This window comes from Astatotilapia calliptera, chromosome 5 (genome assembly GCF_964374335.1).
Source record: "Astatotilapia calliptera chromosome 5, fAstCal68.1, whole genome shotgun sequence".
NCBI lineage: Eukaryota > Metazoa > Chordata > Actinopteri > Cichliformes > Cichlidae > Astatotilapia > Astatotilapia calliptera.
In genome coordinates this window covers 13357368-13381505 of record NC_137426.1, presented here as the reverse complement: position 1 = coordinate 13381505, position 24138 = coordinate 13357368, and the positions used below count along the sequence as shown (strand labels likewise).

Below are 24138 nucleotides of genomic sequence, written 5' to 3'. Positions count from 1 at the left end.
ACATGCATTCCCACCCTCATGCACACATATACAAATACTCAGCACTAACCCAACGTAAGGATAGACATACATGGACACTGTACACACAATCACACTCCCCAAACAAACTCTATACCCAAGGCCCAGCCAGAGCCCTAGCACGGAGGCGAAGCACCCCCGAACCCCAAGCCTGCCACACTGGTGATGGCAAGCTATGTTGTAGCCACAGCCACCCTGGGGCGCACTGACAGAGGACACTGGCACCACCGGGCCCTCTGACCACCACCAGTAGGCAACGGGTGAAGTGTCTTGCCCAAGGACACAACGACTGAGACTGTCCGAGCTGGGGCTCGAACCGGCAACCTTCCGATTACAAGGCGAACTTGTACAACAACTCAACAACTCTTGAGCCACGATTGCTCTTAGAACACCCTCTAAGAGCAACCAGAGCCACTAACCAGGTTATGACTACAACCCCTGGGTTAAGCCCTCCAGGGATAACGTCCCTAGGGATTCTCCAGACGCCCTAAGCCCGTCCCAACCTCCACATCAACCACAATGGCGAAAGCGGGACCAAACCACGACCCCCCACCCCCGCTAGGTGATGGAGCCGATCAAAGGAGCCCAGAGGGATTGATCTAATGTGGTGGCAGAGGCTGTCTTGAGACTGATGTAATCTATTAGATGGTTTCTATATTGGCTAGAATTAGGATCAAGATCCTGAGCACAAAGAAAACATGCACACAGAGACCCCAACCGGCCCAAACATCAAAGGCACACTGTAAACATTCAAAACTGAGCAATTTTTTTAAAATTCTTTTTTACATTTTGCCTGAGTCTCAGACTATAAGTACTTCTTTTGCATATATTTTCTCAACTCCGTTTACAAGGTTTCTAACTCTAATAGGAACTCATGTTTGTACATTTAAATTGTACTCGTCAAACTAGATTCCAAAAATAAAAATAAATAAATAAATTTAGATTTAAATAGGACACGATGTACCATCGCGAGATTTATGTCGAAACACAATTTGCTCTCTAAATAGAAACCGAACAACTGCTTCTCCCTATCTCATGAGGCGTTCAAGATACAGAAAGGATAGTGCAAAGGACTTTTCACCACGAAAGTAAAACGAGCTGCGCTTTATTATAGCTTCGCGATCAAAAGCTGAAGCATATATAAAAAAATCTGCATGTATTATCTTATAAAGTTAAAATTATTGTGGCGATTACTGCTGAAAACTCAACCAGTGAGTCATTTGTGGTTTCTGGTCTCTGAACACACTTTGATCAGATGGTCACCAGAGGGCGCGCCATGCAGGTGAAAGTCCTACACTGACCACAGTACTTGAACACAACGTTAAAACGAAGCGAAACCGATATCGCAAACTGAGAAGTTACTAGAGACTGCCGGCAAGTTCCATATACCTCCCCCTGTACTAAACTCTACCCAGGCAGAGTGTGGGTCTCAGCCACCGGGACAACATACATGCACTGAGTAATGCCATTATTAGCAACGTTCATAAGGGCAACAGATAGTTTGTGAAGAGGGGAACTTCCTCGTTGTGATCTCTCAGACTGAGCAGCCGGTAAGACATGCTAATAGTAGCAAAGCTATGCTACGCTATGTTAGCTGCCATAAAACACCATTCAAAACCCACACGAGTTAGCATTACTTAGCTAGCGAGTTAACGCATAGAAAGAGTGGGAGTAAGACGCGTTTTTAAGCAAAATCTCGAGGAAACAAGATTCAGTTGTGGCTCTTTTTGAAAGTAGGATTTAAGTAATGGTTTGGAGAAAATGTCATGAACAGAATATGACTGTGTAACTGTTAGCGGCTAGGTACCAGATTAGCTTACAGTTAGATGAGCAGGTTTGTTAATTTGGTGTGGGGTTTTTAACCTGAGGTTTAACTGATTTAAGTTAAGCCTGTGGTATATGTGAGTGCAAACTATTAGCTGCCATCAAATCTCAGTATTATTATTATTATTGTTGTTGTTGTTGTAGTAAGGCTACAGAAGCTGAAAGTGGAAAGTATTTTTATTGGTTTGTGGTTATATGTCATATGACATATGTTATATGTCAGAGCTGGGTGCAGGATTTCACTCTATACATTTTTGTGGACACCATGTTAATTAATTAATTGGTTAAAAAGTAAAGGCATGTGGAAGAGAACATAAAGCACCACTGCAAGAAAAAAATGACTTCAACTTAATTGTTTAATTGTTGTACAGTGTAACTAATTGAAATTTTTTTTTAAGATTAGACAAGATATTTTATATTAATTCCAGATTTGGAAAATTCTTTAATTTACAGCCCTGCCAGTGGCCTCAAACAAAAATAAGCCTCTGTGCACTAAGCAAAGCTATTTGATATATATTCTTGTTAGTCAATCTAAAATTGCCTGCATCTGAATGTGACTATATAGTGTTGGTAATTAAAATTACTCTTGTGATTTAGTGTTAATCAGGCAGTCTCATGGTGTGCTTATGGTACAATTTTTTATATTGAAGTGATGATAAAATATATACTTTATAAGTAGTGATTACTTTCAGTATATGGCTTGTTGTGACATTTTGTTTCAGTTTCTCTACAGCACAAAACAAAAGCCGAAGACAATTGTCTAGTTTTGAATGGAGAAAATCCTCTTTGAGAAACTAAAATCTCTAAAAAAGTATTTTTTTCCCTCTAGTTTTACTTAAAAAATGATGAACTAATTGTCAAAATAATTTCACACATTTTTCAGGTTAATTGTCCGTTTCAGACCAACACTGGTGAATACAGTAACAAAATAAAAATAAAAAAACAATGAAGAAGCATCTTTGACAAAAAATATAGATACAAGCTTCTCTTGACTGACACATAAACAAAGCTGTGTGTAACAACTAATATATCAATTTCTTTCTTTACAAAATTGTTGTAGAAACACGTGCCTCATTCAGCCACCACACAGAGGTGGCGAGGTCCACATTATTCCTTTGTATGAATAGAAATCCAGTATTTTATTGATGAGTCATTTCAGTTACATTTGAGTTGTCTGATGTTTTAATCCACATATAAACCAACCATTACTGTATCATTCTAGGTAGGAGCCAGCAAGAAGACATGCCACCAAAACAGAAGTCCAAGTCCTGGGCTGAGCTGAAACAAGCTGGCAATGAATGTTTCAAGACAGGCCAATATGGCGAAGCCACAAATCTCTACAGCCAGGCAATCAAAGCGCTGGAGAAGAACAGTAAGTATTATAACCTGAGCGTGCATACACTTCACCGAGAAATGAGTGTGAAGTACGTTTTATGTTCCTGTGACCTTATTTGATATAAATCTGCATTTTCCTAGGGATGAAAATTGATCAATTTAGTGGTTCCAATTCCATTAGAGGTTCATGTTGTCTTCTCATTCGGTTCTCACTGGCTCCTTTGAGACTCACCACCATCATTAAGCAGCATATCCAAAAACATTAAATTCATGCAGATTAATTGCATGTGGTGGTCAAATGTGTGTGCATGCTGGAGGTATTTCCCCTCTTTGTTGATCAGTATTGAGGTTGTTACTCAAAAGATATATTACACAGAACACTTTTCTTAAAAGAAATGCAGTACTTTGTAATGTAGTACTTCACTACTCCCAAGAGGAAGTAGTGAAGTATTCTTTGCTCATAACCTTCATTACTTTAACATTTCACTACTGTAAAATTACCTGATAGTTACCAGTTAACAGTATAAACCTACTGGCACATTCCTGTTCCTCAACAAAAACCCCAATCCTAATGCTGACACACATACAGTCTTTCTCTTAGTATTCAGTTATGAACACAAAGCAAAGATGAAAACTAGCACAAGAAGACTTCACAGTAGGGCTGCCACAAACGATTATTTTGATAGTCGACTAGTCACCGATTATTTTTGCGATTAGTCGACTAATCAGATCATCATCCATTGGCACCAGCAGCATCTGCTCTTATATAACTATCATTAGCTTACAGCTTTAAGCTTTTAAGGTGCTAACTAAAAATAAAGACAAGATGATAGTTTATTAAATTTTAATGAAATTTGCAGATTGTTTCGGTGAAGTTTAATAAACTCCTTGCTATCTAAAATATAACAGGACACTGGAGTATATTCTGGAGCATCTCACACTTCTGATAATCAGTTGTCTGCTTGACGTTTATTCAGCTGTGTAAAAACTATACCTTTAATCTCAGCCAAACCGATTTACTCAGGAACAAATAAAATACTAAAAAAAAAAAAGCCAAACAATAACATTTTAAGTTATCTAAGTGACTCATATATATTTAACCTGAGTAGCGAAAGACGGCGGTGGGTTTGAAAACGATTTGCGGGGAGTCCGGTGTTCTCACGGCGCTAGTGAGCCTAGCCCCCGGCTCGCTAACGAGCTAGTGGGTAACAGATGTCTCCGAAAACGTCGGAGCGCTTTTGAAAATATGTGGTGTCCTGATAAACTGAGCAGATATTTGAGGTTTACACAGCTACATTCTCGCCTGAAAATATGTTAAACGTTTATTTTGTGACCCAGAAAGAATAATAAGAGTAACATTAAAACTAACTAGCTGCCGCCATTGTTGGAAACTGCGCTGGGACACAGCTGCTTCTTCTTCTTCGGGGTTTAACGGTAGCTGACATCCTTGTACATGCAATGCTGCCATCTTCTGTTTCAGTCCGTTATTACACTCTTAAATCCTGCCACTTATTCCTGCGTCTTTTGTGATCTTACAAAGCTTCAAACGACGCATCGACTATTAAATCAGTCGTCGACGATTTTGATAGTCGACGTAATCGTGACTAGTCGACAAATCGTGGCAGCCCTACTTCACAGTGATTATGATTCTACTGTAGAAACATTACATTACTTTTGTGTTTCTCCATAAAAATAGAAGTAGAAACGGAGGCTGCAGCCTGACTGCTCATCCGTTTTTTACCTGTTGAAGTTCAGGGTTTGAGTTCAGGGGTTGGTATTTACTCAGCTTTAACATCACTCTGGGTCCTTGGCTAGCTTAGTGTTAGTATGCTTGCAAAGGGCCAAAGTTGTATTAGCAACATAATGCAGTTGTTTCTGTGTTGGATGTAGTTTGCACTCTCATCCTTTTGTGCAATAAAAATAAGTACATGCTGTAGACTGAACCGCTATTTTCCTCCTCCAGCACACAGATAAGCAGGATCGATAGGCAAGCAGACCAACAATTCCAAGGAATTGAATTATTGGGAACCTATTACTGGTTCTTAATTCCCATCCCTACATTTTTCTTCTTCTTCTTTTTTAAACTGACATACAAAAAATTGTCCTAGTGGCTCCATAGTGCAATACTGCAGAGTTTGCGCTATTGCGCTGGCAAGAGACAGTTTGCTTGTGGGTTTATATTAGGAAGGGCTTTTGGCATAAAACTCTGCCAAAACAAATATGCAAAGCTACCTGCTCTGGTGACCCCTTGTGAATAAGGGAGCAGCAGAAGATATTTAGTAAAAAAGGTCTTAAACAATAAAATGAAACCCATATGAATGTAAAACCAGTGCTCTTTTATTTTCTTCTTCCTTTCCATTGGCTCTGACTAAAACCTCTTTGGGGAAAATCAGTGTGTGTACACTGACATCCCAAGTGAATATACTCAGTCTAGGTAGTCTCTCTATCTGCTTCCTCCACTTATGTGTGCAGAGCTGCACACATAAGTGCAATTAGTACTGCAATTAGTATTTAGTATTACAGTACAGGCAAAATGCTATAAGAATTGAGTGCAACATTAAATTGTATCAAATCCCTCATCTTCCTCGCTAGTCGCAGTTTCTAACATGGCTATTGTAGCATCAGGGAACAGCAAAGCAGTTTTTGAGAATTGATGCCATGTTGCAATAAGTAGAGACTTAAGACTTAAAAATATTTTACAATGTGCTTGACAACACTACAATGCTGTGTTGTGTGATTTGTGTTTTCTGGTCATTTAATGAATGTTTTCTTTCTAACAGTTGCACATGTCTTCAGATTAATAGGGTTATTTGTTGTTTGACGATCTGCTCTTAAACACATCGTTTTCTTCCTGTTAAGGTAAAAGGAATCCAGAGGATTTGTCCATTTTGTATTCAAACCGTGCAGCCAGCTACCTGAAGGATGGCAACTGTGGGGAATGTGTGAAAGACTGCAATATGTGAGTGTGATGTTGCAATTTGGATTTCATGCATCTTTCTTTCCTCAGATCTTACACCCTGATTTTCTTATTTGGGGTGTTTGATTGTGTGAGAACATCCAACCTTTGGTAATGTAACATAAGGGAGACGCTCAAGTACATGAAATAAAAGCAATGTTTTGTTCTGTTCTGTATATTGACTTCTGTAGTTTTGTCCATTAAACTTATTGTTAAATTTTTAATGACGATACGTCCATTTTCAGCCTGTTCATTATCAAAATATTATCTAAATTATGATTTTAACATGTTTTCTTTCAGGTCTCTGGAGTTATCCCAGTTCAATGTGAAGTCTCTGCTTCGTCGTGCTGCTGCCTCCGAAGCTCTGGAGCGTTATAGGCAAGCTTACGTAGACTACAAAACTGCTCTACAGATTGACTGCAACATAGCAGCAGCTCACGATGGCACCAACAGGTATGTTGTCTGTTAGCTAGCTGAGTGATGGTTATATTTTAGCTTACAATATAATATTCACCATCTCTGAGTTTCTATAGCTGCAGTACCTTAATACGAGCCTTTCCAATCGCACTGTGAACAATATCAACATATTGTGTTTGTATGGCATGTTACTGCCAAGTAGACCAATCACAGTTGTTTCCGAGTTTGATTTTCCAGATCGAAATAAACAAATCTAACCAGTTTACACTTTACAATTTACAGTTTTGCAGAAATATCAGTACAGAAATATCTGTTTTAGGAGGTTTAAAAAAACAGATGGTTTATGCATCTTCTTGGTCTGTTGTAGGTTTTAAACACTGTTCTGTAATCCCCCGTCCCCAAGAAAGAGATTATGAAACCATAATGAAAATACACAGACCTGACATTAGACCTACACATGAGTATTTGTAAATACATTAACAGAAGTGTCTTCACAGTATCTCTAAAAGTAAAAGTGTTGACTCCTTGGTTCCATAGTTCAAGAACAGAACCTGAACTTGTGGGCAGAAGCACAAAAAGTTTGTTTTTCAGCTTCTTCTCTGTTCACATTCTTGTCACTGTTGTACTGTTTCTCAGGATGACAAAGGCACTCACAGAGACAGACGGTCCGTCATGGAGAGAAAAGCTTCCTCCCATTCCCACAGTTCCTCTGTCTGTGAAGGAAAAACTTGCCCAAAAGTCTGCAGGCAATGTCACCCAACAAAGTCCAACACCTCAGCAGAATGGCACAACGCAAACAAAAAAACCTGGTACATAGATTTATGAAAAATTATGTTATTTAAAATTATGTTATTGATTTGAATTGACTGAGTTCCTTGTTAGTGTCAAAGAGTTGACCAGCTTCATGAAAACATAACCATTCATTGGATTTTTTTAAAAGTTACTTAGAGACGGAGCAGCATTATCATATTCAAACTCTCTTTTTTATGCCCCCCACCTTTTCCTTACCTTCTCCTCAGCTCCCAGTGATAAAGAGATAAAGAAAGCTCAGGCCTTAAAAGAAGAAGGCAATGCCCTGGTGAAGAAAGGAGAGCACAAGAAGGCCATAGAGAAGTACAGCCAGAGCCTCAAACACAACCCTACAGAAGTCACCACCTACACCAACCGGTGAGCCTTGATCATCAACATCTGTGTCTCTGCAGTGTTGTATTTAATATTGCTCCAACGAATATATCAACCATCATATATTATTTGGTCCTGTTTTTGTTTGTTTATAAAATAAAGACTCCTACAGATTTAGCTAAATATAGCTTTGGCAGTTATAAAAAACCTGACTATATAAGAATAGTAATATGTTCACAAAGGTGGATGATTTCAATATCGTTGAAACTGTGTTAAAGGGATTTGCATACCTATGAAAACTTTAAAGATGACATGGTATTCATAATATACATTTTAAGATTTTTGTTTTGATAACTTTTCTCTGCTTTAATATTCAGTTGCTTTATTTAATCAGGAGGCATTTGTACTATGTTGGGCAGTTTCTGTGTAATGCCCATTGCCTATTAAGCCTGTTTTTTAGTGGCTGATGGAAATTTGCAAGCTGTAGCTTATATGGACTAACTGCTGTTGCACAGTAGATGAGTCATGTTTTTCTGCGTGACTGGACAAAAATGCTAAAATCATTAGCTCAGTACACAGATATTACTTTACACTTAAGTCTTTCCTGACTTTTTGACATGAGTAAACATAACACAGTAGCACTAGAAAACAATAACAAACACAAAAAAAAATATTAAAGAAATGCCGGGACTCTATTTCTCTGCCGCACTGTGACATGAATTCGGCCCCTTAGCTTGTTATATTTTCTTTGGAGGATCCTTAATGTGGATTTCTGACAATGAATGGTAAAGAATCAGTCTGAATCACATGATGGCCCTGGACTAAGATAAATATAAATTAAAAAGTAAACAAAAAACACTTTAGCTGGATATTATTTAAAGAGTTCGTTGAAATGGAGTTCACATTTAAAAATATTTCAGTAAAAAATGAACAAATGAAGAGGCTAGAAAGCATTTAAAGGTAACGTTTTAGGTGTGTCAGTCAAATAAAAGCTTAGACAAAAAAATGAATAATCTTGAAGAACCTGAAAATAAATACAAATTCAGATTCATCCATTTTGGAGTGCTCTGATCACAGAGTGTTATACATGTAGTGAAGCATTTTAGATTGACAATTAATACATCATGGCAACATTATTGTTTGACTGGACCTTCAAATAAATAAAGATGCGCCCAGATGTTTTAAATGTGGTTTACTGTGTGTTGTGTGATTAGGGCGCTGTGCTACCTGTCAGTGAAGCAGTACAGAGACGCCATCAGAGACTGTGACGAGGCGCTGGTGATTGACAGCAACAATGTCAAGGCTCTCTACAGGAGGGCTCAGGCTCACAAGGAACTCAAGGTAAGAGCACGAGTCTTCATCACCGCGCTCCAGCTTCTGATTCCCACACAGCGCAATCAGACGTTAGTTTCAAAAGTGTCTGCAGGTTTTCAAGCTAAGCGACAAAATAAAAAGCATTTCCTGCCTTGATAATTACCAGCGTTTCCCCTGACAGTCTCTCCTCATTAGTAGTCAAAACACACAGAAGAGACAGTAAGCTCGGCACTCACAGCTACATGCAGTGAAAAGCTCAAGTCAGTGTTTGGAGGTTTGAGTTGTCAAAAAGACACGAAGAGAGTCGATTCTTCATTTCCACCTCATATTGTTCAACGTGATTTTTATCTAGACATCCAATTATCAGTGTCTCCTCTTCCATTGCCTTGAGTAACAGATAACCTGCCAGCGCAAGAAAACAAAAAGAGGGGGCGGGGGTGCAAAATAAACAAAGATTTATCATGTATTTTCTTTATTCATGTTCTTCTTTTCCTGTGATTGTGAATCTCAATACTACATCATTGATCATAGCTAGCACTATCTCAGCTGGGTTCAAGATCAGGTCACCTAAAGATGTGAATAAAAATAGTAGTTATTTCAGATAGAGAAGAAACAAGAAGGCATTGTCTACCGGTTACCCAGACTAGGGCACTAGTCACTCGTTCACTCTTTTTTTTTTTTTTAAAGCTCAGTCAATGCTAACCACCTAGTACCAGCTGTTCCTGTCTTAGTTGTGGGCTTTAAATCATTCAGCTGGTTGTGCAGAGAGGAACTCGTTTTTTCATCGTTTTGGACGGCATTTTTTTTCCTTGTCACAAAGTACTAAAGGAAATGACTAGTTTTTTTGCTGGGTGACGTTTTGTATCTTGATCTACTTTGAGATGGAATTTAGAAAAAAATCAGTTTGAACATTTATTTTGTCATGTGGGATTACAGTCACACTTACAGTCATAAGTGTGACTGTAATCCCGTTTTAATATTAAATGGTAGCTAAACAGAGGTGTATTTAAACACAAGAGAGCCTTCATTATGTGATTAGTGTCACTTGTTTACCCATGTTTAGTGTTTCCCATAGAAATAGATTGAATTTGTGAATATATAAATAAATAATAAAGCACATATGCTTTGTGACAAAAAGTAATGGGATAGTTATCAACTTCTTCCTCATCCTCTACTGTCTTTGACTGAACCCAAAGGCAGTCGTCCTTGTTCTGCTCTGAATCTGGTCTGTGAGCCTCAAGACTTCCAAATAGATGTCCAGAACAGAACAAGGACTACTGTTGCCTGATGCAGTCCAACGTGGTGGAATCAGACCCTGACCCGTCACAGGATGACAGTCGAGACTGCCACAACAACAGCAATCTGATCAGACTGTTCACAGGGAAACATGAAACAGAAAGTTCAGTTGATGCTCAGGTCCTATCAAAATAATGGCAAGGGGATCTTCTCAAAGTAAACTGATTGAGTTGTTTTCTCAGATGAATGAAAATTTAAAACTAAATAGCAAAATATATGCAAACTATAAGGCAGCGGGCAAGAGACATTATTATTTACTTGTTAGTTCCAAGCTGGTTTGTTTTTAAAAATGTTCAAGTTCACCTTGTGAGAAAGCACATACGTCAACTGTGGATTAAATTGCATTGTTCTGAACTGTGTTGATTGTTTTTATGCAGATATTGGTCACTGACTCTGTTCTACTGGGGTGTTTTTACTTTCAGTTTCTCTGACCTTGTCAGCATTGTTTCATTTTTAATCTCTGAAACTTTTTGCCTTCTCCCCTGCAGGACGTCAGAGCCTGCGTGGACGATCTGAACACTCTGCTGAAAGTGGAACCAAAGAACTCGGCCGCCTTGAAGCTCCTGCAGGAAGTGCAGAAGAAGAAATGAGGACAGGTCAGGGACTAGAGGCAGCAGTAAGGATGTGTCACTGCTCTGAGTGCAAGAAGCCAAAGTCATCTTTTTTTATAAGAATCAGTTGGTGGAAAATAGCAGAACAGTGACATGATTCTACTGTCTGTGAGTCCAAGACCAGGCCCGTGTTTCCCAAAACTCCTTCACTGAATTCCTGTTTGATGTGTTTACTCTCACTTGAACAGACATGAAGTTGGTCTCAAGGTGCTTGTAGAAAACCACATCAGCTCTGGATACTTAGAAATGATGTTGGAATAGGAATGAAGCAGCCTTGGAAATATTTCTTTTACCACTTTTAGCTTGTCAGTTTCCAATCATCCAGTATTTATGGTTATTTATTTTACTCACACACCTCAACCTGGTTCTGAGAATAAACGTTTACCATCGTCATTTGTAAAACTTGAGCAGGCAGTCAGCTAACGTGACGCTCCTGCTGGGTGCCAGAACTTAAATTTGATGTTAATGTATGTTTTGACAAATAAATTTACCTCAAGGGTATGCACCTAAGGACTTTTCCAAGACAAAAAACTATGATCATATTCAAACCCTGTGAAACAGGTCAGTCAACAAGTTTACTTTGCTGATGCAAAATCTGAGATGCAGCTGAATTCTCCAAAAAATAAGCCAAGTTGAATCAGACATGACATAGAAATCTGAGAGACTACAGGAATAGCAAAGAGGGTGGCTCTGTGGGTAGGGTTGGCGCTTACTATCGGAGCTTGAGTGTCATGGTACCACTACATGGCCATAAATGGCATGAGGAAGGCAAAAAAATGCCTTCATATTAGCAGGCTGAGGTCTTTTAGGTAACCATGGATAAAATATTATCTTAAAGTTTGATGAATCCCAAAAGTTTTGACAGAAACTGAAAGAGTTTTTCCTTAGAAATCAGTTGCTGTTGAGAAGCCCACTTTAGAGTTAAATCACAAAGCTTCTGTAAACACTGGTGATCATAGACGTTAAGTTTCAAGGTAACAGCCAATTCAGATGTTTTTACTCTCAGGTAGTGTACTTATTTATCCCATGTTTGGAGTACATGTTTCTGTTTCTAGGTCCTTTGATATTTATAATGTCCATGCCATATAGGATAGCTTGCATAGATTTCCTCAGTAGAGTCTGATCTAGTTAACTTGTGAGGCAGTCATATGCCTGCAGAGCTGTTTGTGTGAGAGTTCAAGTAGCAAGCCTTTTGCAGCATATCACTACAGTATGTATGCTTTGGATTTAATTTCCTGGAATAAAGGAAAACGTTTCTTTGGCATTTCTTCTTAATTACTCCGATGTAGGAAGGTGTAGTGATGCTGCAGATTTTGATGTCAACAAAAGAATTGCCTTTTTGTTTTTGTAGGCCAGCCCAGAAGTTCGTACTGCCCCGGTTCCTTCAGCCAAAACGTGATTCAGACTTTCCCAGGAAGTAGGCTCAGTGGGGAGTAAAATTTTGTAATACCTGTACGTTTTGTACAGAATGATGATCTTTAAAAATTCATGATATGTTTGTGCTTTAAGAATAAGCAGTTGCGAGCTGTAAAATGTTAATGTTAGGACACAAACCAAGGGTGTTCAACTCATTGTAGTTAAAGGGCCACATATGGCGCAATTTGACCTGCAGTGGTCGAGAGCCACTGATAAATTACATTAGCTGACCTGCTAAAGATGTGAAGTCTGTAAATGTTCCACTGTTTTAATGAGCCATCAGTTTTAACGATAGTATTTTAGTTCACTGCTTTTGATCCATGCTGGTATCTCAGCAGTACGTTTTATTGATAAAAATGTAGTTGTTATTGATCGAACTGTCACCTGACATGTAATGGGTGTGTTGGACCCATGTTTGACTCGCTTGCTATAAACAAACCTCACCAAGGTTGCTTCTAACTTTAACGTCACACCACTAGGCTGTTATGGGGCATGTGAGAGCGTAGAAATTCTCAGGTGGCCGTCACCTCCTTGCACATTTTTTACAAGCCAATGAAAGACTTGTTGAACGGGCTGTTTGATGGACGAGTCTTACTGGATTTTTGAAACCATGAAGGCTTCGATGGTGACGACTCAAGAAAAGCTTAACTGAACAAAGTATGAAAATCTGTTAACCGCAGACCTTTTTTGAACATCTAAAAAAGAATAAATAAGATAATACATTTAAAAAAACAAACAAAAAATGCACTGACTTTAAGGCAAGTGAAGTGGAAATAAAACATACCAACTCATTTCCAGGTTGTAAGACTTGTGCAGTCTGTTTATGGTTCAAATTATAACTAAGAGCGGAGTCCTTCTCTGGTTATCTGCATATATTATCTCTGTCACCTATTGGACACCACATTCTTACTACTTTGCTTCATTTCATTTCTCTCTGTCCCAAGTGAGAGAGGTTGGCTTGGTACTTTAGCTTCGGAACGTCGACTTGTTCCCCTTCTCTTGACATATGCAGTATGTGAACCAAGTAGTAGTGTCCTCACACGGGTCCTTATGTACAAAGTATTGCCTCATTCTGTGAACTTTCTATTTCATTGTAGATAGAGTAAAATTTATTAACTTGCTGTAGCTTAGCATCTCCATCCTGACTAAAGTGCCTGTGTCCATCTTTCATCTGCTGAAGCTAAAATCATGTTTTTTGTTTCAGTGACAGCACCTCCACATGTATATCAAGTTATTCATTCAGGGAAACTTTGAAGCACATCTATGCTTGATCCTTTGTTTTATCTCACTGTTGTTTTTGCAGTTTGTTATTTTAGTTTTGTCACTTGCTTCTGTTTTAACTGCAAATAAATTTGAGGGGAAAAAAAGATTGAGCATGCTCTACCTTCTTTTAGTCTTTAAAATAAAATATGACAGCACTTGATCACTTGGCAGAGCATCAGATGAAAGTAAGACAAACTAACTACACCCCTACTAGCTTGGTAGTTATTAGCTTACCCCTTTAAGTGCTAAGATACCTTATTTTGTATATGTGTTGGTGTTGCTGCTTCTAAAAAAGACAAATGACACAAGTGACACAGGTTTACAGTTTCCCCCAATTTGCTAAGCTGACCAGGTGCTGCATACAGCGTCATACTTACTGTAGGATTTGATCGTCTCATTGATTTATACACAACTACACATGGATTTGCTTGTGTCTATGTAACATAAACAGCAAGAAGAAATAATTTTTTTAAAATCTGGATGGCTTTGTGCAATCTTTTTTCAATATGACACGAATTATTAAACTTAAAATCTTTCTTGCCTACAAAATCTTGAATAATAAGGCCCCATCCCATCTTAAAGACCTCATAGTACCATATTATCCTGACCAAACACTTCGCTCTCAGACTGGTGGCTTACATGTGGTTCCTAGAGCTTTCAGACGCAAAATGGGAGACAGCGCAAAAAGCTTTAAGGCACCTCTTTTGTGGAACCAGCTCCCAGTTTGAATTCAGAAGACAGACACTCGCTCTGCTTTTAAGATTAGTCTTAAAACTTCCCTTTATTTAAAAAACTGATTCCAATAGTTACAGGCTGGATCAGCTTATCCTGAACCATCCCTTAGTTATGCTATAATAGGCCTAGACTGCTGAGAGGCTTCCCATGATGCACTGGATACTTTCTCTTCTTTATGTGGGAAACTCTGGGAAGATCAGAACCTTCTGAAGTATTCACACCAGGCTGTCTGGCACCAACAACCATACCACTTTCAGAGTCATTAAATTCAGTGGTCCCCAACCCCCGGGCCGGTCCCTGAGTCGTTTGATACCGGGCCGCGAGAGTTGAGGCTCGAGTGTGAAATGTATAGTTTTCAGGGTGTTTACCAGTTTTTATCGTTATTTTTTTTAATCGTTTTTATCGTTAACGCTGTTTCCCTGGGTCTTTTCCCGTGTGTTATGCATAAATTATTTATCTGCAACAACTTAAAGGCCGGTCCGTGAAAATATTGTCAGAAATCATCAGCATAGCTTTTTTTATTTATTTATTTTTTTTTTACATAAAGATTAGCATATTTTATAGTCAAATGAAAACATCGAATTCCATTTGTTATGTTTGGAGGTTTTCCTCCTCATCTGTACACACAAGTCAGCCTCAAATCGAAAGTGCAACCAAGAAATTGAGATAAGTGCTGTTTTTGTTGGCAGCACACTCAGACATGACTCCTTCCCCAGATCCGGTCCAGTTCAGTCAGGCAGGAGAGAAGCCAACAACTTCACTTAACTGTAAAGCACTTACAAAGAACTACAGCAGCTTGTCTTTCCTCTCAACTAGTTTTCTAAAAGAAAAAGAAAGTATCTGTCAAATCTAATAGTGTTTCCTGTGAACTACAGATAAAAAAAACAAAAAGAAAAACAGGTTGGCATTTTGCAATGCAGTCAATAAAAAAAATAAGGTTCACAGACAAAACCGTTCTTCATCAGGCCTGACGTAACCTTTAACACCTCTTTACCTCCTAATGTGTCTCATTATGCTCAGCTTGACTAACTAACTTCAGTAATTCAGTTTCAGTTTTACCAAATTACATAGTTCTGGGCACAAAACTAATGGTCTAATATCTCCTGTACACAAAGAAAGATCCAGAAATCCTGCATAGCCCTTAATTAATAGATGTACAATGCTCAAGTAGCAGTTAACTATCATCTACATTCACACCACTCAATCTCTCACCCCGCTGAGTGTGCGCACAATAAAATATTCAGAAAGACAGCACATCAAAGTGGATTCAACACTCGGAGAGCAAAAACGAGCTCAAACAGATAAAAATACGAAAGACTCGAGCAGCCAGAGCCCGATATATTCAGGGGGTGTTTAGAGGTAGTGCAGACTCTGAGCTGCACACCCGATGATCCATCCTCTACTTAATATTGACATTTTTAGCTAAATCTGCATTTCAAAAGATCACTGCTGCCATAGTCAGTCCTGAAAAAACATATATAAAAACATGTTAAAATTAAATACAAGTGTATCTGAACCTGCGTCATGTTCATATAGTCAGATATTTCAGAGTCACAAGTTCACATATCACTTTATCTTCTTCACATCTGTGATGAATCCGTTTAGGATCATCAGTGAACCTAGCCTAGCATAGATGTCCTTGGGCTGCAGGATGAAATCGGAGTACCTGGAGGAAAACCACACATGCAACTCCACAGAGAAAGGCCCCAGCAGGGGTTCAAACCAGTTCTAACCACTCCATCGCCATCCTGTCCGTCTTTCACAGGATATTTTAGGTAACTCTCATATTTGGTGCATTGTTTTGTACTTTGATGCTGTGTGAGCACTGGAGGAGTAGATTATTTCCCCTCAGACGGCTTGGAAACGGTTGCAGATTTCATCAGCTCTTAGAGCAGTGGCTCTGGGCGTTACTGGGGCTGAAGCAAATGCCTCAAACTGACGTGACTTGGGACCAGCGTGGTCCTCCATCACAGTAATATTCACTTCAGGGGATACTGGAGGGTAAAATTCCTCCGGCTTTAAATAGTTGTTTGTAGCAGAGGTGCCTTTAGATTCTGTTGGCTCTCCATTTTTCTTGGAAACCAGCTGCCTGAAGCAAACCCTCTCCCCCCTTCCCATTGGTTCAAACATTTAAACTTTTTCCACTGATGTAATTTCACACTCAAGTCAAACCTTTTTAAAAGTGATGGTTGTTTATTCCTTTACTATAACTGCAAACCCACTTATATGGCAACTATAACAATAGTAAAGTTTTCCAGATAGATGGCTGTTTCAGTGTATAAAGTGGAGGTGCTACGTTTGCAGTCTTTTCCAATTCAAAAAGTTTTAGAATACATTTCAAACAGTGAGACCGATGTGAAATTTATAAACATTTCAAAGTGATGTCATGTGCTTTATGTAGTCTATACTGGTCTATTTGATATCCCCGTGTTGGTGTTGAGGCTCCATCATCCTCATAATGTTGGTCCAGGATCAACGGTCATATCTTGGAATGTGGAGGGGAAAAACCCCTTTGTTTATATAAAACTCTTCTGGTAAGCATTTCAGATGTTTTCTTTATTAATTTATACAAAAAAAAAAAAAAAAAAAAATTGTATCATCGTTTTCTTGTTAGCCAAATTTAGGCTAGTCATGTTAGTTTCCTAGTGAAAGTTCTTAATAGCTTCTTGGGTAATGCTACCTGAACGCTTAGACGTGACTGGCCAGGTGAAATGTTGATCCTGTACCAACATTGTACATCTATTCAATTCAGTAGTTTTATTTACATAGCGCCAAATCATGACAGCAGCTCCTTCAAGGCACCTTCAATCAACCACTGTTGAGCAAGCACTTGGCAACAGTGGGAAGGAAAAACTAAATTTTAACCAGAAGAAACCTGCAGATCCAGGTTCAGGGAGAGGCAGGTTTGTTTGATCAAGGTCTTTTAACACCCATTGCTCATTCGATCTGAATCAGCTGATGGATCTGCAAACTTGTAGCTTTTTTTTTTTTTTCTTAAACGAAACTCCAAGGGTGGCCTCATCCAAACCACGTGAGAACATTCATCTTATATAACAATGTAAACACATGAAAAAGGGTGGTAACAAGAACATTTTCCTTTAAGATTTATATTTATTTGGAGACCATTTCCAGCAAACTAAATGCACCAGGATAGTTGCTATAGTTTGTTTACTCTGCTGCAGAATGCAAAGCATACCAGCTTACAGGAAGATTGCAGTGTACACCTGGTAGTCAGGTCAGATTGAGCTTGAATCATGTTCTCACCATAGAATAAACTCTCTGGAGATGTAGCTCTGTAGTCCGAGCGGTTGACCCAGATATTGTGATGGCATTTGCACAAATTAACTAATCCCACAGCAAAAACCAAGCAGAGATCAATTATAAGCACCTAAATAGCAGTGGCGTGTCTAGAACATTTTTGTTGGGGGGGCCAGGTAGGGGCACAGATTTGGAGAAGGGTGGCAGATGTAATTGGCAGATAAAGTTTAAAAAAATTCTACCAACCGTTAATCAAAGGAGCTTGCAAGCTCCTTTGACTACGATGACCTGGATGACTGAGAACCTTCACAGACCTACCAACCGTTAACCATAATTCAATAACCCTATAAACCTAATAACCGAATGCGCTTTTAACTCTTATTCGAATGAGATTTTAACCACTATGGTGCAAAGTTTTTAGATACTGTGTTGATAAAGTACAAGAGATACAATCAGTGCTTTGTCAGTGTTTACTCAGTATTCAAGGACAGCAATATTTGCATAGTATTTTTACTGACATATAGTGCACATATGTTTTGGGAAAAACATTTTTGAATATTAAAATACGAACATTTGTAACAAACAATTGACAAATTAGCCAATTCCAATGTAAAACTTTATCTGCCTGTTAAAAAAAAGAAGATAATCTTCTCACAAACTGGTGATTTTGAAACAGGAAAAAAGTGGGGAAACAACTGAAAAGACTAACATTTGAATGAAACCTGAAAGCAAGTAAATACTTTCTATGCTGCCTTATGGTAAACTTTGGTAATATTGATCAAGAACAACACTGGCTGATGATGAAATACAGTCAGCTGGCATGGTGACACTGCCAGTATTAACCTGCAGGGCTGGACTGGGACAGAAAATCGGGCATTTTGACTACAGACCGGCCCACCAGGTATTAAAGCCATAAAGCCTTTGAATGAAAACAAATGCTGTTGTGACAGTCCCATATGGAAAAGAAATAGTAAAAACTTACATGATTTACTCATGAAAGTGGCCACTTTCTTATTACTTTCATATGTTGTTTTAGTATCCAAAACATACAAGATTCATTATATAATCTTTCAAGGGATCTTATATCTGTTTTTACTCTTGTATGCTTTTCATATAAGTTTCACACAAGACAGATACAAACTTTATAAAATTTATATATATCTTTTCCATATGTACACCGTCTTGTTGGTATATGTATGATTTCTATACATTTTACATCAGATAAAAACTTTGGTTGTAAGATTTAGATAATTATTTAATAAAAGCGAGACATTTTAAATGAGAATAAGAAAGAAAGGTATTTCTTTGTGCCCCCCTTTTGCCTGTTAATGCCCTACCTGGCCCCCCCTGGCAAAACTTTCCTAGACCCGCCCCTGCACAGTTACCAGCTGTCAGCTACATAAAAAAGGATCCTGGTGTTATTTGTCTCTCAGAAACAGTTCATAACTTCCCTTCAACTCATCCATGTCACCTAAAAGGTAAACCTGTTTCTCCATCATCTGTTCAGCTCTGATGATCCAGTAAGGACATCTCCTGGTTTCATCTTCATGTTTCCCTCTCACCACATAACCAAACCGACATCATGACCAGCAGGTTTACAGCTGTGGCTCCAGCCAACATCAGCTGATACTAGAAATTAATATTAAATAAATTCTAACAAAAGCTGATCAAGCTTAAACGTGCTGCTGTTGTTTAGCGCGACATCTGCTGGTTTCCTTTCTGGCGCAAAGTGGGCGATAAATAAACAAGAGAAAAAAGCCGATCAGCTGATCATTGATCAGTTTCATGATTGAAGTAGCAACAGGAGAGGGAGGGGGGAGAATGAGAGAAGTTCACTATCAGTAACATCATAGCACCCACCCAGCTGTATAAAAACTCCGTCAAGCTGGCTAGAACGCAGTACGAGTTATTGTAACTGACAGTAAAAAGTCAGCACAACAAAAATAAACTCCACCTAAACTTGGTTTATATCTGACCCAGATAGACTGCAGGTCATAACTTCTTACCTGAAGTTCAGTTCACCTGACACTCGGACTGGTGGCCGCCTCGGGGCTCTCCTCCTGCCTCCCCTTCCCTCATCCACCTGCTGGCCTCTGTGGAAGCCCCGCCATAGACACCATCAAACAACTGAGTTATTTTTACACATCGACCTGCATCTGGCCAATCCACCACCTCTCATTGTTCATGCCATTACAAAAAAAAATAAAAAATAAGTCACCGGGCATATGCCCGGTATGCCCGATGGCCAGTCCAGCTATGTTAACCTGCAACCAAATCTGCAGCTCCATACAGCAATGTTACGACTTAGATTATATCTTATAACTCATAACTCTTATGTTAGCTGCCCTCAGTAGCATACTGTCTGAAATATTCGACGGCTGCAATAATTCTTTAAGTGTAATTTTTTCCTTGGTATTCTAATTTCACCTTAGTTTACTAAACTCAACAAACTTAATATTACTTACCGGGACATTTATTCTGTCCTCATTTTCTTTCACCGAAAAATTGTTTCGTGCAGTGCCGTCTTTCGTGCTTGGCTCTCCTACCTTTGCTAACTTGATGCACATAGCGCAGAAGCCAATGCTGCATTCACTTACACTCGGATATCTGAGCTTCACCGTGAAAACATAATCGTACATTTGATATTTGATTGAATTTTATTGTTTTGCCTTTGGGGTGGCACCTGGGGTGGCCAGTCTGGTTGGGGGGGTGTCCACCCCGCTGGACACGCCACTGCTAAATAGTACATATGTGAAAACATCCTTAGATTACTCCCTGGAAGTCTTTTCTGGACAGACATCTTCACTTCTCTCCTGCCCCACCCAGCTCCCTCCGAGCTCCTCCACTTCACAAAGTGAAAGTTAAGTTGAAGGATCATGGTTCTGATGTAAAAGAGGCTATACAGTGTGTCGTGCAGACATGCAAGATGTCATAATAGGCCTGAGTGAATGATACATAGAAGAACATCTTAATCACGAGATTTGGCAATTTAATCTGGTAAGGTTTTTCCCCCCCATTCTCATAGACCGATTGATTAAATCCCTACAACTCAGTGTTCAGAGGTTACCATAAATATTCAGTGAAGAGCAAATTTAAAAAAAAACAACAACATCCATCCGCTTATCTCAAACACACACACACACGTCACACACATGGGGGGAAAAAAAAAGATGTTTGCCAGCTGGTACAAAGTGATTCTGGTTTCCATGGAAAGTACAGCCCCAGTCATCAATGTTTTCAATAACTCATGCACCTGGATATTGGGGTTAGGGGTGGGGCTACTTTTCCTTACAAGTGTCCTGACACAGACAGCTGTAAGTCATCAGTATCTGAGAGGCCTCCCCTTCATCATTTTCATAGAACCAAATGTAACCTATTCGTGTGAGCTGTCGGAGACCTCTGGAGCATTTTTAATTGGTTATCTGACTAAAATTATGACTCACCTTGTGCTTCAGTCTCCGAGTGAAATTCTAGTGTTTTACGAGTCTGTTTTTTAGCCAAAAAAGCTGACTTGTGTCTTCACATCCTACCTTCACAGGGTAACGATGCAGCTTGCTAAATAGCCTTGAAATAAACTAAACATGGCGACTTCTGGTTCCAAAATCCCAACACTGAGGCTTCAAAATGCCCAGTTCAACACAGTGGCTACATCAGGCTGTGGTAATCATTCAGATGACTGTAAGGGATGCACAGAAGTGGAGTTTTGTTACGTCATATTATGTTCTGCATGTATACAAAGCAAAATTATAAAGGAAGTGAACCACTACACGAGAAATAATATAAATTGAATATAAAAAGTCTGATGCTGATGAAAATTCCCTTCAAGCCATGCATGGATTGAGTCTCTGGATCTGGATACTCGATAAGAGTTTGTAAAGGTGTGATGCTTAATGTCCACAATTTAATCAAAGCCACGTTGAGCTGACGTTTCTTTCTGATAAAATGCAAATCCGTTGATATCTAAACACACCAAAGAAAAACCTTTATGGCTGAAGGTAGAGGGAAGAGAAAAACATCAGAGGCAGAAGTTCCAACTATAGTTACTCGGACCTCATAAAGACAGCAAACATCTGATGCTTCCTTATTTTACAAACGACCGTTCTAAAAGCAGAAGAATACAGCGAGCTCCTGCTGTACTGCTGAATATTTGCATTTTTGCCTCAACTGTGCTTTAAAACTCGTTTCTGACTTTGGCTGTCACTAACTCCCAGATGTGACATCTTGGACGGCGTTCATCTTTAATCAGAAAACTCCACAAACAAAAAAACCCCCAAAACAAACAAAAACCATGTGGCCATTGGTGATAATAAACAGAAGAGGGCCGATTCGAACTGATAAAACCTTTATTTCACTTTAAATCGTCTTTTACATTTTGTCCTGTTTATAACATGTAAGGTGAAACTAGAGTTGGAATTTTTTTTTTTTTAAAAGACATACACAAATCTATTATTACGTCAATAACCAGGGAGGGGTGTGGGGTGGGGGGGTATCGAAGGGTGTTTTTTTTTTTTTTTTCTTCTTTTTTTGTCATTTTCTCATTTTTATAGGTGTCCTGAAGCTAACTCTAAATTTTCACAACCACGTGCGCTGCTAAGCAATAAAACCGTCACAGAAGCAAACTTTTTTTGTTGTTGTTATTTTTTGGGTTATTTTTTTTTTCCTTTTTTTTATTTTAAGCAGAATACTGGTCAGTAAAAACAAAATGATTTCAGATACCAGATATACAGACAGGCTCGGTGCCACATTCACTACTGCATGGGATCATTTTTTTCCTTAAAAAGCGTAGAATAACTGCCTTTTTGTTCAGCTAACGAGAAAAAGAGCGGCAGGAGGGAGGAACTGGGTTGTTTTTTTTTCCTGCTTTTCCAACCTTTTAAACATCAGTGCATGAAAACATGTGTCCCCAGCAAAGTAAAGTAAAACAAAAACATTGAGACGTATGACTTCTCTACACCTACAGAGTGGAATGTCGAGATGGTTGATGACAAGGTTATTGTGACACTGAGCGCGGGGGGCGGGGGGGCAGCGCTACCAACAAAACAAAAACAGGATTTCTGGTTAGCTGACGTCCGCCTATATTTCATCACATCTCAGTCTAAAAACGGGGGTCAATTGTGGGGGTTTGCCTTGCTTCAGAGCGCGAACAGTATATTGATATTGGACTGCAAAAACTGGGAGGAAACGTTTGCCAGAAAAGAAAACCAGGAGTGAGATTGGAAAATGAGCTAGAAAATGTACCGTAAGTTGCTGATTGAGCGTTGCCTCCTTTTGATGCAGTGGACAGATCTTTAGATTGCCTCGGCATATATACGCATGCTTAGCAAAACTGGTCCGAACTACGTGTTCTCCCTCCCACACGTGCACCTGTTGTGGACTCTAACTGCACCACAGGTGACATTTAAAAACAATGCTTCCTTTGTTTACATCTCTAACAAGTCTCATTTTAGTTTCGAGCTTAAAAAGGCCAAATATTTTTGCATGTTGTTAGCAGAATTTCACAATCAAGTCCGATTTGTATTTTTAGGTCCATCTTACTGATATTTTTTTCCTCTGCAGCTCACCTGGAACGATCAGGTAAGAAATGAGGAAGCAGTGAGTTTAAGTGTCGGTCCACAGAGTGCACAATTTCTGCGGCAGCAGATTTGTACTGCGATAAATGAAAGCGTGCATTCTTGCTGGTTGATCACACTATTCAGCAGCAAGTGAGAACTTGTCTGAACTTGCCCGTGCAAGCAGTGAGGAGGGCGCAGAGGGAAGCGAGGGGTCTGGGACGGGGATGGTGTGAGGGGATAAGTACCAAAAAAACTAAACAAAAAAGTGACTGGGTGAAAGGAGAGGGAAAAAAAAAAAAAGCCCAAGCGTGAAAGAGCAGCTGACTGCAACGGCTTCAAAAGTTCTCTGCAAGCATGTGTTCAACGAACAAGATCCACAAAACCGTTCTGTTTTCCAAAAGACAGATTTACAGTTAAGCTCTAAAAATGTTTTACAATTTTACAGTCTCCAAAAACCACAAAGATTAGTTTGATTTGTTATACAAACACACAAAAGTAATTAAAAAGACAAAGAAAAAAAACAAGCATTTGCAAAGATAAATGAACATGTTTATAACCGAGGGGGGGGACAGTAGTACTCGATGTTCAACAGCACCCGACAGGAGGTGGATTTCAGGAGCAGGTGGAGGGTGGGTTGGGGTCGTCCCATTTTGCGGTGGAAAATATCCTAAATTGAGTCAAACGTGAAGGTGGAATGTATGTGCTTTTGCTTTTAATCATTATCCAAATCATTTTTCTTTGAAGCCCAGTGCAGGGATTGTTAAATAGAGAAACAAAAGCAGGTGAGTGTTTGATTATGCGGCAGGTGAGGCGCTTTTGATTTGGGGTTTTTTCCCCCTCTTTAGACTCGTCAGTGTCACAATACAGCCTTGTAAGGAGGACCCTTCTGTATAAACCTCAGCAGAATTTCACTGCTGCCCGAAACACACACACAACCCACTCCCACTCCCTCCCCCCAACCCGCCACTCCCACCCCCCCCAATCCCAGCTCAATATCGATTTTGCCATCAAACAAGGGCTC

The 24138-nt window shown here is 39.3% G+C and overlaps 1 protein-coding gene across 1 annotated transcript; it reads left to right on the top strand.

Annotated features, from left to right (window-relative positions):
- Window positions 1–1329: 1329 nt before the first annotated feature.
- tomm34 (translocase of outer mitochondrial membrane 34) lies at window positions 1330–11403 on the top strand. The gene is made up of 8 exons (XM_026167312.2): window positions 1330–1568; window positions 3065–3214; window positions 6037–6136; window positions 6434–6586; window positions 7187–7359; window positions 7570–7717; window positions 8887–9013; window positions 10771–11403. Exons 2-8 carry the CDS (start codon window positions 3085–3087, stop codon window positions 10870–10872), a joined length of 933 nt encoding a protein of 310 aa, XP_026023097.1. The 5' UTR covers window positions 1330–1568; window positions 3065–3084; the 3' UTR covers window positions 10873–11403.
- Window positions 11404–24138: the final 12735 nt, after the last annotated feature.